This window comes from Thyridium curvatum (genome assembly GCF_004353045.1).
Source record: "Thyridium curvatum strain D216 chromosome Unknown NODE_102_length_128654_cov_80.091529, whole genome shotgun sequence".
NCBI lineage: Eukaryota > Fungi > Ascomycota > Sordariomycetes > Thyridiales > Thyridiaceae > Thyridium > Thyridium curvatum.
This window is the reverse complement of record NW_022156857.1, coordinates 58718-75552: the sequence shown is the minus strand read 5'-3', so window position 1 is coordinate 75552 and position 16835 is coordinate 58718. Positions and strand designations below refer to the sequence as shown.

At 54.1% G+C, this 16835-nt stretch overlaps 4 protein-coding genes across 4 annotated transcripts; 1 reads left to right on the top strand and 3 right to left on the bottom strand.

Moving 5' to 3' along the window:
- Positions 1-26: 26 nt before the first annotated feature.
- Positions 27-1015, bottom strand: E0L32_011280 (uncharacterized protein; the record flags this gene model as incomplete). The annotated part of the gene is made up of 4 exons (XM_031133992.1): positions 27-514; positions 584-668; positions 740-866; positions 921-1015. 4 exons carry the CDS (start codon positions 1013-1015, stop codon positions 27-29), a joined length of 795 nt encoding a protein of 264 aa, XP_031000747.1.
- An 833-nt stretch (positions 1016-1848) lies between these two features.
- E0L32_011279 (uncharacterized protein) lies at positions 1849-2520 on the bottom strand (the record flags this gene model as incomplete). The annotated part of the gene is made up of 1 exon (XM_031133991.1): positions 1849-2520. One exon carries the CDS (start codon positions 2518-2520, stop codon positions 1849-1851), a length of 672 nt encoding a protein of 223 aa, XP_031000746.1.
- A 1268-nt stretch (positions 2521-3788) lies between these two features.
- Positions 3789-5225, bottom strand: E0L32_011278 (uncharacterized protein; the record flags this gene model as incomplete). The annotated part of the gene is made up of 1 exon (XM_031133990.1): positions 3789-5225. The coding sequence occupies one exon, from the start codon at positions 5223-5225 to the stop codon at positions 3789-3791; it is 1437 nt and encodes a 478-aa protein (XP_031000745.1).
- Positions 5226-9491: 4266 nt separating this feature from the next.
- E0L32_011277 (uncharacterized protein) lies at positions 9492-16507 on the top strand (the record flags this gene model as incomplete). The annotated part of the gene is made up of 3 exons (XM_031133989.1): positions 9492-9680; positions 9767-10032; positions 10105-16507. 3 exons carry the CDS (start codon positions 9492-9494, stop codon positions 16505-16507), a joined length of 6858 nt encoding a protein of 2285 aa, XP_031000744.1.
- Positions 16508-16835: the final 328 nt, after the last annotated feature.

Sequence of the window (16835 nt, the reverse complement as noted above, 5' to 3'; positions counted from 1 at the left end):
CCCGTGTTTCTTCACTAGACAAACCCCTAGTCCCACTCCGGACAGACCAGTCTCGGCTTGCCACCTGAAGAGGAGAGGTAATGCCTTGGGCGCTCCCCCTCTTGCTTAGGCGACTCGCCAAAGACCTTTCTGGCAAAATGAGGACGCGCCTCAATTTTCGCCTTGGTGTCTTTGTCGAGAACCAGCAAGTCTCCGTATTTGGAGAACAGGTACAGAAAGTAATTCTGCATCCTATGTGCAGGACGGTCCTCGCGGAAGACAATGTCAATGGCCCTGAAGAGGCTGTCCCGGTACCATGTCGGGAGCTTCAAGCTCCCGATAAACTCCCGCATGATGGGGTGATTTGAGGACACCGCCTCCCAGAACTCCGGTATTATGTACATGGGTAAGTGCCGGCCCAGCTTCTCCGCGGCGTAGCTGACGAGAGTTCCCACAGCAAAGTAATCTGCGATGTCGTGCAGGAGGACGATGCTGTGGGGCACCCGGATGCCGATCAAGTTGAAGAGGGTCTCGGCTAGACAGAGAACGTGTTAGCAGATCAATATTGGACTCAACAGGGGTGGAATTCAAATTCAAGACGTACCTTCAGTGCCATAGAGATACTTTACGACCCAGTCAAACTGCACCGGGTCAACTTCGTGGAGGGTTATCTTGCGCTTTCGTGACTCCTGAAGTCAAATTGTTAGCTGTGAGAAATGTGTAAAAGGTAGTACTGTGCTTGAAGATGGACTAGACTCACAGCGAAATCACCCTCGAAAGCGGCCTTGAACCACCGGGATCCGGCTTTCAGCACATCTTTGTGCAGGTACCACTTTCGACCTCCGCACTTGATGATGATATCATAGCCGATGCCTGTGTCAAGCATGCTAAAGCCAGATTAACCTTGGTGAAATGCACCCAAGGAAGCTATGAGGACTTACGCTGTCAGGACCTCCTGTCGTGGCCAGCCTCCCATCTGATCGGGATGGTAGTAGAATGGGTGCTGACCGGTCAGGTCGGCAGGTAGTGAGTTCATGATCCTAGCCCGCTGAAGTTGTGTGCTTGTATAGGTGTGTTGCAGAATCAGGAGTTAGCTGGTTTCTGTTGAAATCGGCTGACTGTCGGAGAGTTGAGTTTAGTTTGTGGTAGCAGAAACACGTCAAGGCCTGGCATGAGATTAGATTTCATATGATGGGATCTCATTTTAGTTAAGCCAACATGGCAAGTGAATAGGTCTTGCTTGCAGGAGCCGATGAATAGCCGTATTATGGTGGAGTCTGTCGGGGGTCTTCCTGTCTTCAAGTGAATGTGATTATCATTTAGAAGCAAGTGATTATGGGTGCCACAGTTGAAGAGTCTCAAAGACAGACGCACAGCCCGTACTGAGACATTTTCCCTGCACTGGCCAGACTGGCACTCGCATGTGAAGGTCAGAACCGCATTAAGAATGTGTTTTTGATGCTGCAGTCACACCTCCCCATATAGGTTAATCTTCAGAGTTTATCAACTGGCCACAGGCGGTTCACTCACAAGCTATGATGTCTCTTGCATATCATGCAAGATGATGATTTGGTATTTGACGAGCATAAGTAAGCATAGTTAGGAAAGTAATTGATAGCATTTGTGATATATAATATAAAAAAAAACTAACAAAGTCTGTGTTTTGTTAGGTACGCTGGGAAGAGCAGGGTGTTGAGTTCCAGTGCTATCCATCTTGAGCCGAGGTCTATGCCAGACGCAATATAAATAAAATAGGTCATGGAGGAACTTTGTGTCTGCAGACTGGATGGTAAAAGCAAAGCTAGACGCCTGTAGTAATAGAGGCATTCCCATGAAAACATGTCAACTCGCAGACCCAATTAAGATTACCTAGATCCCTCTGCAGTCCAGACAATAGCCAGGAACAGCCTCACCTAGCCCAAATCGTTCTAGGCATGAAATCATTCCTACGATATCAGCAACATCAAAGTGAGCACGCTCTGGATGTTTAATCTTGCTGGCGGCTAAATGACCACAGAGTTGGTGGATCAGAGAAGCCCTGCACATCGGGCAAACGGCTTGCTCGTCGACAAGGTCTTGCATCCAGAAATCCATGCAGTCCACACCCACGAAGTGACCGCAGTGCAGGACGAACGCATCTTCCAAGTCTGGAGTCGTGCCTGCGACTCTCGAAGTACCGTACACCTTGAGTCCCTTGCTGCAGATCGGGCAGTTGACAACAAAGCTGCAGCCCTCCTTCCGGGCATCGAGGTACTCCCACCAGTAGTGGATCTCATCTGGCTCCTCGTCGTCCGCATCCGGAGTTTCTGAGTCTGCTTCTTGGGCAGTTTGGTTGTTCTGCGCAGAGACACTGGGTTCCGTTTCCACTCGGGCAGGCTCTGGAGGCGTCGATTGTAAACCGTCAGTGCCTTGGTTACCAACACCGCCAGCTTCGGTGGCTGGAGCACTCGTTGGAGGACGTGCATACGGCCAGTGTAGTGTGAAATCTAATGGAGAAATATCCAATCGTACGGGTAACGCGGCGGGATGTTCGGTAGCCATTTGAGGAGCGTGATTAGTACGGATTTCGGAGGTCGGAAACGCTCCCGGAATGGGTCCCCAAGGAGGTTGTATCTGGGAAAAGGACGACACTGTCGGAGAGGCCGAGAGCATGCCTGTACGGATTTCGGAGGTCGGAAACGCTCCCGGAATGGGCCCCCAAGGAGGTTGTATCTGGGAAAAGGACGACACTGTCGGAGAGGCCGAGAGTATGCCTGGATGTACCTCCAGCGAAGGCTGGAAGATGAGTGATAACCGGGTACCAGCTGAAGGTTGTAAATATAGGGTGCTCGATAAGGCGCTTTGTGGAACGGGAGTCGGTGTGAAAGCAGGCTGCGGAAGTTCTGCTGACTCCGCGTCACGCTGGGCGGTATGACACATGCAATTCGGGTTGGAGGGACACATGGTATAGAGAGACCAAGTGTTTGGCCTGGTGACATCTCTTGATTAAAAGAAGGAATACGTTGGCATGCATAACCGAATGAACCTCAGATACCCATTTTATAGGTCGTGATGTGATGAAAGGTCAACAAAGACCATTGTATGCGGACTCAGGACCTTGCAACAAAAAGCACATGCTTTGTTGGTCGTGATCATTTGGCAAAGAGCGTCCAAAGGGAACAAGATGCTTGTTTGGAACAAAGTGCTTGTTTGATGGCTCATACTGTTTACTGACTGCAAGTGAAGTGATGACGTTGGCCGATTGAACGAGAAAACTCTCTTGATAATCAGCACAGTGACTGGTGACTGCAAATTACCTGACTCACTTTGGGCACAATGTTGTAAACAGGTCACACTTGTGATTACCGCCCAGTGGCAATTGCCAACAATCAACACAATTCGCTTGGTTCCAAGTCAGTCATGCCTTCTTCCAATGCAGAATTTCAACATTCTTTATCGGGTAAGTCGGATCTGTTGCGCAACACAAGGACTTTGAACACAAAGGCTACCTATTTAATTATTGAATTCGAAGGGGATCATCATGTTTATATATCGGTCTATGATTGTCATGACAAAGGACTTAATCACAAGGACTGTCAAAAACCAATTTAGGTGATTCATGTATTCATCTTTCGATCAGCAATCTATTCCCTAAACAATCTGATGCCCACGCACTCTATTCCCCACGCGAATTGTTTTCTAAGCAATCTGTCCGACAAGCTAACTGTTTCCTTGGAAGTGTGCGGCTGTTGCGCGGTTTATACTTGATGCACAATGCATGTGACAAAGGCAAAATCTTGATGTGATAGTCCACTTTGCGCGTTGAGATATCAGCACCCTTCTAGTGCCTGCCATCGAGAGAGGAGACGGTCAGCATCCCGTTTAGTATCAGGGGCGAAGATGCCGGCAAACTGACGATTCTGCGAGGCTCTGCAGACTGGACAGATGGTCTTCCGCCCCGGCGTCTTTTCGTCCCATTTCAGCTTACAATCAATTCCCACGAAATGTCCACATTGAAGGACGAAGGCGCGTTCGCGCTTCTTTTGGGCCCAACGGCCTGTGCCAAAAGTGCCCCAGATCTCGAGAGGCTCGGTGCAGATGACACAGTCTGTCACAGGCTTCTTCTTGCCTTGCGGCGACAACAGATACGCTTTGACGTCAGGCCAGTAGTTTGTATGCTCTCCCGGCTGGTCTTCCCGAGAATCACTGGCGGCTGAGGTTCCGAAAGCTGAAGCGCTGAGCTGAGAGGCACCCGAAGTCCGAGTGGCCGAAAATAGGCTCCGTGCAGCTGGAGGCTTATCCTCAGGGGTGAACTCCATGTAACTTGACCATTCTTTGATAAAGTTGTAAAGCTCAGGTAGATGTCCGTATTCTTCCAATAAACGGCCGAATGCCTCGATAGCTTCTGCTATCGGCTCCCGAGAGGAGGGACGACGGTCCGCCTCGGAAGTGAACAGGTTGGGGCCGGATCCGAGTTCCAATTTAGGACATGTAGGTTCGATGGGGTCTGAATTGGATGTTCCAAAGAGACTTGTTCCTAGATCGGGTCGAGTGGATGTAGTCTGAGTCGATCTTCCGAAGAGACCCGGTGCAGTAGATGCGGACGATGGTCCGAAGAATAGACCCGGTGCAGTGGATGCGGACGATGGTCCGAAGAGACCCGGTGCAGTAGATGCGGGCGATGGTCCGAAGATGTTCGGTCTAGGAGATGTAGATGATGGTCCGAAGAATAGACCCGGTGCAGTAGATGCGGGCGATGGTCCGAAGATGTTCGGTCTAGGAGATGTAGATGATGGTCCGAAGAATAGACCCGGTGCAGTAGATGCGGGCGATGGTCCGAAGATGTTCGGTCTAGGAGATGTAGATGATGGTCCGAAGAATAGACCCGGTGCAGTGGATGCGGACGATGGTCCGAAGATGTTCGGTCTAGGAGATGTAGATGATGCTCCGAAACCCATAGGAGATGCTCTATCGAAGCCCGACACAGAAGGTGCAGTTCGAGCGGATGTAGTCTGAGTCGATCTTCCGAAGAGACCCGGTGCAGTAGACGCTCCATTGGGTCGAGATGGCTGAGCAGGGCGGTGCTCCGTCCATTCGAAATTTTCGGCCTGATTAGCCTGCTCTCTGGCCATTCGGCTACGGCGAAGAAGCTCGTCAAGCTCAAACAGTGTCTGCTGGTCTCGGGGTATGATGCGGGATGGGGGGCCGGCGCTTTCGCTACGAAGGAACTCTTCAAGCCAAAGCGGTGTCCTCTGCTCTTCGGACATGATGGGGGATGGGGGGAGGTTGGAGAGTATATTAGTCGCGCGGTGTGGTTGCTCGAGGAGGTTAGGCTTGTCCTGAAGTGGACGATGAAGATGAAGATGAAGAATTGAAAGTGAAGCTCAAAGTTTTATCCGTGTCGCAAACTCTTTGGGACACGACAGGCAGCCAGAGTGGAAGAACTCGTTGATTTGGTTGAGAGGATACAACAGTAGGATTGGTGTTAGGAGGCTATGTCCTGCTGAAGTGGAATAAAATCTAATGTATCTTGTCAACCGGTGTGGATGAGTAGGTTCCTGAGGCTGAGCTTACTGGATACAGGCTTCTTCAAGCCAGGCACTGGGAGGTAGTCTCTTTTATACGATTGTATGCATCATGCATCGGTATTTGGAACAAAGATCTTGTCTTTGAACAAGACTGTCATTGTGGAAGAAACACAAAGGTCTACTATACTAGGGATGACTCTGAGCACCAAGACCAAGTACTGAAGGGTCGGGGTTTGAAACCAAGATATTGGGTATTGTTCTTCGGCACTGTTACTGAGATGAAAATAGAACAAGGATTCATTGTAAAGGAGAGGTTTTGTTTATCGTGAAGCGAGGCTCCGGCATTGGTGACAAAGATGTTGTGACTCGACGGTGAACAAAGAACAAAGATTGATTGTCGGGGAGCCAGCCCCTTTGTTCCCCGGATCGCTAAGCTTGACCTGTTGGGTCATGTTCACTACCATGGACTTGCAGGGGTGAGTCCTCCAATGTTATCCAAGTGGCTTGGAAGTAGTTGACCAAGCTGCCAACTCCATCTGGCTTCGGGGCTTGTCCTGACCCCGACCTCTGATGAAGTATTCACTCCATGAGTAGGAAAATCAAATAGATGCCAAAAGCTTGGCGCAAAGAGCCTCCAGCTCGGTCCCTGCCGTTTCCACGGCATCGAGGTCCAACAATACTCCCTAGCGACTCACCTCATGTGTTGTGGCGTTTCGGCAATTGAAGGTGAAACTTTACTCCGCCGAGAGCCTCATGGTAGACCTTCTCCTCAGATTCTGGGACAAGGTAACTTCTCCAACCATCACGATGCTGATCCCTAGAATCTGAACGCACGCTAACATCCGAATCCATGGGGTTTGAATACCACTCATCTAAATGGCGCCATCCGTCCCGCGCTGTAAGGTCGGACACAAGCCAACTTAGTACGTAACGTACTGTGTGTTTTGACGTTGATCTTTCCTAGTCGAGATGGGAGGTTTGCCATAGATGTTGGGTTGGACGCATCCGACTACACACCGCAAGATCTTGGCTTGATTTCTTATCTCAAGATGGCCCTTAGATTGGGAGTCTCCGCGTCATGAAGCGGCCTCGAATGCAGCATAGAGGCCAGAGAGGCCAGAACCCTCCGCGATCGGCAGTGTTTACTTGAGACAGCTCTGGCTAATTAGGGGTTGAAGTACGATCTCGCAATCTAAAGTTGTAGTATTCACTAAACCACAAATGGCCATCGGAAGCAGCGCAATAGATCTTGCCGTGGTAGGTATTCGAGGCTGTCAGCCATCAGCTCTTGTGACTGATGCTGTCTGATCTGGATGTGCTGGGAGGTGGTTCTCCGGGGTTCGCAGGCAGATATCTGAGCTGAGCGTTAAAGCTAAGCTTTACCGCATTGGCTTGGCACGGGTGAGGACCCGGAAGGCCGCCGTCCTGGAACCAGTGATCTCAACCTCAGAAAAGGATCTCGCCGATTTGAAAGACTGAATACAAGTGGTGATGTCTGTGGCACTCGGAGAATCGAATCACAGATGGGCGGACTTCCCCCATATGGCACCTGGCTGGCTGTCACGGGGAGGCCAGTTCTGGAGAGTTCAATCGCGATACGGCCGAGACGGGACGGTTCAGAAGCCCGGTCAGTTACTTGCTCGACTACCTGTTTGGTTAGCAAAGCAAGCAAAAGTGCATCGAGTTACTCCGTAGCCATCTCTCTCTGGCTCTCTGTCTCTCTCTGTGCAGCTCGCGGCGACTACTGGCGGCGATGGCGGTTCGTGGGGCGGACAAGATGTTGGGGACCTGCGGGTGTGCGATGAGAAACCAGTAGTCTACTTTAGTTACGTACAGTGGTGGACCTGCGGGGGGCGGCGCTAAGATTCGCCTCTGGCCCCTACAAGCTCGCTAAATCTGCACCCCCCTTGGCCGCCAATTTTTTTCGGGTCGTCAGGGATGAGCTTTTGATTTTTGCCAGCTTCTCAACAATTGGGACAGCACCGCTTCTTCCCCTTCTTTGCGCCGCGCCGGCCGCCCACCTCCCAAAGTTGTGCATTACCGACGATCGCGAATTCAACACCGGAGACATGGCACACCCTGTTTTTGGACTAGGACGCCAACCCTCGGGTGCTCGCGGGACTGTATGCAGTGACGTAGTTAGGCTCGGGATGCCGGACCCCTGCACGAACTTGCAGTTCACAGTTCAGCAGCTCTTATCGGCGCTGCGATAAGCCCAAAAAGGTTGAATGACCCAGTTGTTGAGGTTTCGAACTTTCAGGCGTACCTTCTCTAGCGCGGGTTGCATTCCACTCCCCGACCTACTCCCGGTATTCCAGACGTCCTGTTCTCATCTTCGGGCCGTTGTCTACCAACAGTGATGCAAAGGTTAATTATACGTTTGTTGCGGTTGTTGGATGGGTGAGGTCTCATTATCGTGAGAATCAAATATTGAGATGAGATCGCTGGAGTCGGATCGGACATGCTCGGAGTCCGGTGGTCGTCCAGTTCAATGTTGCTGACACGCATGGCTTATGCAGGCTGACCGATTGAGGTTGCGTCTTCGGGACATACCTGAACTGGGTTGCGGCCACGATGATGATATTGGTGCGCACTGGCTGTCTGCTTCTCTCTCGACTTGAGCAAGTAGAATACGACGTATACTCGTTTCCTCTCTTTTTTTCAGGTTCGAATGTGTTTTGCAAATTGACCAAGTTGAGGCTGTTGCAGCGCCCAATTTACCCCGTAATCAGTCAGGTCCCAATCTGGGACGTATTTTGCAGGTACTCCGCGATCTTGACGGCCTGTATCAATCCCGAGACGGATCTGAGTCTGGTGTGCCACTCGCTGGTACGTGCACGATACTTGACCAGTCGGAGAGGACATACATGATTGATATCAACGATGAGATATCACTTGGCCCAGCTGAATGAATCCCAGAGTCTGATTCCTACCTCGAAAGACAGCCCCCACGATCTTGAGCGATATGAAGGTGCCAGATGTACCCTAGAAGTACTTGTGGAGCCCACTCACACCTGTACTTGCCCGTTTGGGGAGCTTCCCCAACATACCAGTAAAAATTTCGGTGAATATTTGTGATTGGCTGGTCCTGCTGAGTTCGGCTGGGTGAAATGGCCGTTGACGGGTCCCGCCTTCCATCAGCCCGCAGGCCAATTGGCCGGGCTTGGGCGGGCTGACCTGTAATTTTGCATCGATCTCAGCAGTGGTGATGCGCTAACGGAGGAAGCACAGGTACCCACGTCTCCCCGAACCGTTGCGGTTTTTTAGCAGGAAGGAGAAGAAGACTCCTTTGGACATCGGCATTTTTCTGAGGCGTAAGCTCAGCAACTTGAGGCATGGATGGGAAACTGCGTGTGTCTGGGGGTGTGTTCTTTTTGGTGTGGTGGTACCTGGCTGACCTGGAAAAGTGACCTATGAGCCTTGGATCATCCCAATTGAATCTTTTCCCGCCCATACGCCCACGCCCACACATCCCCCCCTGCAGTCTGTCCCCAAAAGACCTACTGTACCTAGCAGCTGCTGTTCCTTTTTCATCCCAGAGCTGCCACTCCCGTCTTCCGTCCGTCTCCCCTCCTCCTCTTCCTCCCATAGACCTGCATTCTCGTGAAGTTGATTTTTCATATTCACTTCTGTTGCATCACCACGAGAGAGGAGTTGTTCGGGCTGCCTTACCTAATTCTACCTCCCTATGTTGTACCCGTAACTGCTCTCGACGCCTGCCTCCTCTCGTCCTTTGATACCCCTGTGGCGTCGCGTAGCCATTCTGCCACTCGTACCCTTCCAACGGCAGCTTCACCTCCAAAACGAATACGCTTCCTCTCCTCTGGATCTTCCAACATCCAGCAAAGACCCTGCGCGGTTTCTGTCTCCCCTAGAAACCGGCTTTCGTTGCTTACCGTAAGCGACGATTGCTTGCCCGTTCCGCATCCGGTACTGGGTCTTCCGAAATCACATCCTCAACGAGCTCCCACCCTGACGACTGGAAGTCGGTCATAGCCATTGACCATGGCGGAGATCAACGGTGCTCAGACCAAGAACGGCGTCACGGTGCCCAAGGTTAACGGCAAGGCCTCCTATGCTGAAAAGCACAGCATTGCAGACCACTTCATTGGTGGCAACCGACTCGAGAATGCTCCCGAGTCCAAGGTCAAGGACTTTGTAGCCAGCCACGATGGACACACCGTCATCACCAACGTGAGTGTTCCTCCCCGCCCGATTGACCCTCCCTAGGTCGCCCGCCGGCGAAATCCCGCATCTCAGCTGACTGTGGTATGCTTCAGGTTCTGATCGCCAACAATGGTATTGCTGCTGTCAAAGAGATCCGATCGGTTAGGAAATGGGCCTACGAGATGTTTGGCGACGAACGCGCTATTCGCTTCACTGTCATGGCGACGCCCGAAGATCTGCAGGCCAACGCAGAGTACATTCGCATGGCCGACCACTACGTCGAGGTTCCTGGCGGCACCAACAACCACAACTATGCCAACGTCGAGCTGATTGTGGATGTGGCGGAGCGCATGAACGTCCACGCCGTCTGGGCTGGATGGTAAGCCGGCAACCTCCCTTGAAAGACAGTTGGAGCTGGGAGACGAGATTTGCTAACTCTGGAACGAAACAGGGGCCACGCTTCCGAAAACCCTAAGCTTCCCGAATCCCTTGCTGCCTCCCCCAAGAAGATCGTTTTCATCGGCCCTCCGGGGTCCGCTATGCGATCACTCGGTGACAAGATTTCGTCTACTATCGTTGCACAGCACGCCGAAGTCCCCTGCATTCCCTGGTCAGGGACCGGAGTCTCAGATGTCGAGGTTGATTCCCAAGGAATCGTCACCGTCGCCGATGAGATATACCAGAAGGGCTGCGTCTCTTCGTGGCAAGAAGGTCTGGAGCGAGCCAAGGAGATTGGCTTCCCCGTCATGATCAAGGCCTCCGAAGGCGGTGGTGGTAAAGGTATTCGAAAGGCCATGGGCGAGCAAGGTTTCGAGCAGTTGTATAAGGCGGCGGCGAGTGAAATCCCCGGCTCTCCCATCTTCATTATGAAGCTCGCCGGAAACGCCAGGCATTTGGAGGTCCAGCTTTTGGCCGATCAGTATGGAAACAACATCTCCCTCTTCGGCAGAGATTGTTCCGTTCAGCGACGACACCAAAAGATTATCGAGGAGGCTCCTGTCACCATCGCTAAGCCTGACACTTTCAGGGCCATGGAGGAGGCCGCTGTCCGTCTGGGTCGGCTAGTCGGCTATGTCTCCGCTGGCACGGTCGAGTACTTGTACTCGCACGCCGACGACAAGTTTTACTTCCTCGAGCTCAACCCCCGTCTGCAGGTCGAGCATCCCACCACTGAGATGGTCAGCGGTGTGAACCTGCCAGCTGCTCAACTCCAGATTGCCATGGGTCTGCCTCTGCACAGGATTCGGGATATCCGACTGCTGTATGGCGTCGACCCCAAGACCGGCACCGAGATCGACTTCGAATTCAAGAACGAGAGCAGTGGTTCTTCCCAGCGCCGCCCGACCCCGAAGGGCCACACCACCGCCTGCAGAATTACCTCTGAAGATCCTGGCGAGGGCTTCAAGCCGTCCAATGGTGTGCTGCACGATCTGAACTTCAGGAGTAGCTCCAATGTTTGGGGTTATTTCTCTGTCGGTACCGCCGGTGGTATTCACAGTTTCTCTGACAGTCAGTTCGGCCATATCTTCGCCTATGGCGAGAACCGTTCGGCCTCGCGGAAGCACATGGTCGTTGCGCTCAAGGAGCTGAGCATCCGCGGTGACTTCAGGACCACTGTGGAATATCTCATCAAGCTTCTTGAGACCGAGGCTTTCGAGGACAACACCATCTCGACCGGTTGGTTGGATGAGCTCATTTCCAATAAGCTCACCGCAGAGCGGCCCAACCCTGTATTGGCTGTCATCTGCGGAGCTACCACCAAGGCTCATATCGCTAGCGAGGCGTGCATGGCCGAGTACCGCGCTGGTCTCGAGAAGGGTCAAGTCCCATCCAAGGACATCCTCAAGACGGTGTTCCCTGTCGACTTCATCTACGAGGGCTTCCGCTACAAGTTCACCGTTACCCGCTCGAGTGCTGACAGCTATACGCTATTTATCAATGGCTCGCGATGCTCCGTCGGTGTTCGCGCCCTCAGTGACGGTGGTCTCCTAATCCTGCTCAACGGCAGGAGTCACAACGTGTACTGGAAGGAGGAGGTTGGAGCTACCCGTTTGTCTGTTGACAGCAAGACTTGCCTGCTCGAGCAGGAGAACGACCCTACCCAGCTGCGCACTCCTTCTCCCGGAAAACTCGTCAAGTACTCTGTTGAGAATGGTGAGCATGTCGAGGCCGGCCAAGCATTTGCCGAGGTTGAAGTCATGAAGATGTACATGCCTCTACTGGCTCAGGAGGCCGGCATTGTCCAGCTCATCAAGCAGCCCGGTTCCACTCTTGAGGCTGGTGACATCTTGGGTATCCTTGCGCTTGACGACCCCAGCCGTGTCAAGCAGGCTCAGCCGTTCCTGGATAAGATCCCGGATCTCGGACGCCCCGTCGTGTCCGGTAACAAGCCGGCACAGCGTCTCGCTGAGCTCCACAGCATTCTGAACAACATTCTGCTGGGTTACGACAACCAGACCATCATGGCTCAGACCCTCGGCGACTTTATTCAGGTCCTGCGCGACCCTGAGCTGCCATTCAGCGAGTGGAATGCCCAGTTTGCTGCCTTCCATTCCCGCATGCCTCAGAAGCTTGATGCTCAGCTCACGCAGATCGTCGAGCGTGCCAAGTCGCGGCCGTCAGAGTTCCCCGCTCGCAACCTCGCTAGGGCATTCCAGAAGTTCCTCGATGACCACGTTGCTCCTGGCGATGCTGAGCTCTTGAAGTCCACCCTTGCTCCTCTCACGGACATCCTGGCCCTTTACGCCGATGGTCAGAAGGCTCGTGAGCTCAACGTCATCGCTTCTCTGCTCAGTCACTATGCCGACTCTGAGAAGCTCTTCTCTGGTCGTCGCTCGCAGGACGAGGAAGTTATTCTGAAGCTCCGTGACGAGAACAAGGACAACATCACCAGCGTCGTGCAGACCGTCCTGTCACACAGCCGTGTTGCAGCCAAGAATGGCTTGATCCTGGCCATTCTCGAGGAGTACCGCCCTAACAAGCCCAATGTTGGCAACGTTGCGAAACACTTCAAGCCGGTTCTTCGCAAGCTTACCGAGCTGGAGTCTCGCCAGACTGCCAAGGTCTCGCTCAAGGCTCGTGAGATCCTGATCCAATGCGCCCTTCCTTCTCTCGAGGAGCGTCAGTCCCAGCTTGAGCTGATTCTGCGATCATCTGTCGTCGAGTCCCGCTATGGCGAGTCTGGCTGGGAGCACCGTGAGCCTAGCCTAGAGGTTCTCAAGGATGTTGTCGATTCCAAGTACACTGTCTTTGACGTTCTGCCCCGCTTCTTCGCTCATGAGGATCCTTGGGTGTCGCTGGCAGCCCTTGAGGTGTACGTCCGTCGTGCTTACCGCGCTTACATCCTCAAGCAGATTGATTACCACCTCGATGATGCTGGCTCGCCTGGATTTATCTCTTGGGACTTCTCCCTGAGGAAGATTGGTCAGTCCGAGTTCGGTCTGCCGCTGCAGTCTGCAGCGCCATCCACTCCTGCCACTCCCAACGAGTTCGGTATGTCGCGCATCAGCTCGATCAGCGACATGTCCTACTTGGCCAGGAAGACCGAGGACGAGCCCACGCGCAAGGGTGTTATCATCCCTTGCAGATACATTGATGACGCCGAAGAGCTCCTCGCCAAGGCCCTGGAGACACTGCCCTTGCCTGGACAAGCACGCAAGCCCCGCAATGGCTTGATCCCGAGCCTGGAGGGTAGGCGCCGCCCTGCTCCTCCTCGCTTGGATATGGGTGGGGACGAACTCTCTGCTGTTGTCAACGTCGCTATCCGTGATGCCGAGAACCAGACCGATGTCGAGATCCTCAGCCAGCTGAAGCCGCTTGTCGAACAATACAAGGACGACCTGCTGGCCCACCGCGTGCGCCGTTTGACTTTCGTCTTCGGCCGCAAGGACGGCTCTTACCCCGGTTACTACACCTTCCGTGGCCCTGAATATCAGGAGGATGACAGCATTCGTCACGTCGAGCCTGCTCTCGCCTTCCAGCTTGAACTTGGCCGCCTCTCCAAGTTCAAGATCAAGCCTGTCTTCACGGAGAACAAGAACATCCACGTCTACGAGGGTGTTGGCAAGGGAGTTGACACTGACAAGCGGTACTTTGCTCGTGTCGCGGTTCGACCCGGCCGCCTCCGTGACGAAATCCCCACGGCGGAGTACCTCATCTCCGAGGCTGACCGTGTCGTTACCGACATTTTTGATGCCCTGGAGATCATTGGTAACAACAACAGTGATCTGAACCACCTCTTCATCAACTTCACTCCCGTCTTCCAGCTCCGCCCCGAAGAAGTCGAGCAGTCTCTGCAAGGCTTCCTGGACCGGTTTGGACCCCGTGCCTGGCGGCTGCGTGTTGCTCAGGGTGAAATCCGTATTATTTGCACGGACCCTGATACTGGCATGCCTACCCCGCTGCGTATTCTGATCACCAACACCTCTGGATACGTGATTCAGGTTGAGATCTACGCCGAGCGCAAGTCTGAGAAGGGCGAGTGGGTGTTCCAGTCGATTGGTGGCACGACCAAGATTGGCTCGATGCACCTGCTTCCGGTCTCTGCGCCTTACCCGACCAAGAACTGGCTGCAGCCTAAGCGCTACAAGGCCCATCTTATGGGTACGCAGTACGTTTACGACTTCCCTGAGCTGTTCCGCCAAGCCATCCAGAACAGCTGGGTCAAGGCTGTCAAGAGCCGCCCGGCGTTGGCTGAGCGCCAACCTGCTGTCGGCGAGTGCATCGAGTACAACGAGCTCGTCCTTGACGACCATGACAACCTTGCCGAGGTTTCGCGTGACCCTGGAACCAACACTTGCGGTATGGTCGGTTGGCTCATCAACGCACACACGCCCGAGTATCCCCGCGGCCGGAAGTTCATCATTGTGGCAAACGATATCACGTACAACATTGGTTCGTTCGGCCCCAAAGAAGATAACTTCTTCCACAAGTGCACCGAGCTCGCGCGCAAGCTTGGCATTCCTCGCATCTACCTTTCCGCCAACTCTGGTGCTCGCCTGGGTCTTGCCAACGAGCTCATGCCTCACTTCAAGGTTGCCTGGAACGACCCCGGCAACCAGCAGCAGGGCTTCAAGTACCTGTGGCTTGACGATACCGCCAAGGAGCGCTTTAACGGAGCAGTCATCACGGAGGAGGTCACGGAGGATGGCGAGAAGCGGAACAAGATTCTCACCATTGTCGGAACTGAGGATGGCCTGGGCGTTGAGTGCCTTCGCGGCTCCGGTCTCATTGCTGGTGCTACTAGCCGTGCTTACAACGACATCTTCACTGTTACCCTTGTCACTTGCCGCTCTGTTGGCATTGGCGCCTACCTTGTCCGTCTTGGCCAGCGAGCTGTCCAGATTGAGGGCCAGCCCATCATCCTCACTGGTGCTCAGGCTCTCAACAACCTTCTGGGCCGTGAGGTTTATGCTTCCAACCTCCAGCTCGGTGGCACCCAGATCATGTACCGCAACGGTGTCTCGCACATGGTTGCCAACGACGACATGGCTGGTGTGTCCAAGATTGTTGAGTGGATGTCGTTTGTCCCCGACCGACGCAACAGCCCTCTGCCTATCAGCGTGTCTACCGACACGTGGGATCGCGACGTCCTCTACTGCCCGCCGCAGAAGCAGCCTTATGACGTCAGGTGGATGATCGCCGGTAAGGAGGAAGGTGGCGAGTTCCTGCCTGGTCTCTTCGACAAGGACTCGTTTGTCGAGACTCTGGGTGGCTGGGCCAAGACTGTCGTCGTGGGTCGCGCTCGCCTGGGTGGCATTCCCATGGGTGTCATTGGTGTTGAGACACGCGCGGTTGAGAACATCACCCCCGCCGATCCCGCCAACCCCGACTCGATCGAGCAGGTCATCACCGAGGCTGGTGGTGTGTGGTACCCGAACTCGGCCTTCAAGACTGCTCAGGCCATCAACGACTTCAACCACGGTGAGCAGCTGCCGCTGATGATCCTCGCCAACTGGCGTGGTTTCTCTGGTGGCCAGCGCGACATGTACAATGAGGTTCTCAAGTACGGCAGCTACATTGTCGACGCTCTCGTCAAGTTTGAGCAGCCGATCTTTGTCTACGTGCCGCCCTTCGGCGAGCTCCGTGGTGGTTCATGGGTCGTCGTCGACCCCACCATCAACCCCACCGCTATGGAGATGTACGCCGACGTCGAGGCACGCGGTGGTGTGCTCGAGCCTGAGGGTATCATCGGTATCAAGTACCGCAAGGACAAGCAGCTGGATACCATGGCTCGCCTCGACCCTACGTATGCTGCCCTCCGGAAGCAGATGGTCGCGGTTCAGAGCAAGGGTGGCAGCGCCGAGGCTCAGGAGGAGATCAAGAAGAAGATGGCTGTGCGCGAGCAGCAGCTCCTCCCCATCTACGCCCAGATCGCCGTCCAGTTTGCCGACCTGCACGACCGCGCCGGGCGCATGAAGGCCAAGGGCGTGATTCGGGAAGTGCTCGAGTGGCAGAACGCGCGCCGCTTCTTCTACTGGCGTGTGCGCAGACGTCTCAACGAGGAGTACATGCTGCGCCGCATGGCTACGGCCGCCAACCAGTCTGGCTCGGCTCAGGCTGCCGATTCTGCCAAGCTGCGCGAGCGGCACCTGCAGCTCCTGGAGGCGTGGTCGGGCATCACGGGCTTCAAGAAGGCGGACCGGGACGTGGCGGTCTGGTACGAGGAGAACAAGGCGACCATCTCGCAGAAGCTCGAGGCGATGCGGGCCGAGGCGGTCACGGCCGAGATGCGGGAGCTGGTGCAGCAGGGGAGCGGCGGCGACTCGGCGGCGTGGAAGGGCGTGCGGGATATCCTGCGGGTGATGCCTGTTGCCGAGAGGGAGAAGGTGATGAAGTTCTTGGCTGAGCAATGAGAGTAGGACACGTTAGTGTACCTAGGGCCTGGGGAGGAGGATATGGGTGTCTGCGGGTGTGTTAGAGTAGAGAAGGGGCTTTCTCGACTGTATGTTATTAGATATGAGATGTCCTACTTTTTTACTGGAGTTTAGGGAGGCATCTGTTATGAGTTCTACAAATTGTATCAATGTTTTGCACTATGTCTGGTGTCTAGAGCGCCCGGAGTTCTTGGGTACGCAATGGAGTGATTGTCTGTCCGTGATCGGGTGCTTGGGCATGGAAGCAGCGGGCTCGATTTGCGGGCTTGATTTGTGATGTCTGCTGGGTCTAAGTGAGGATGGTGAT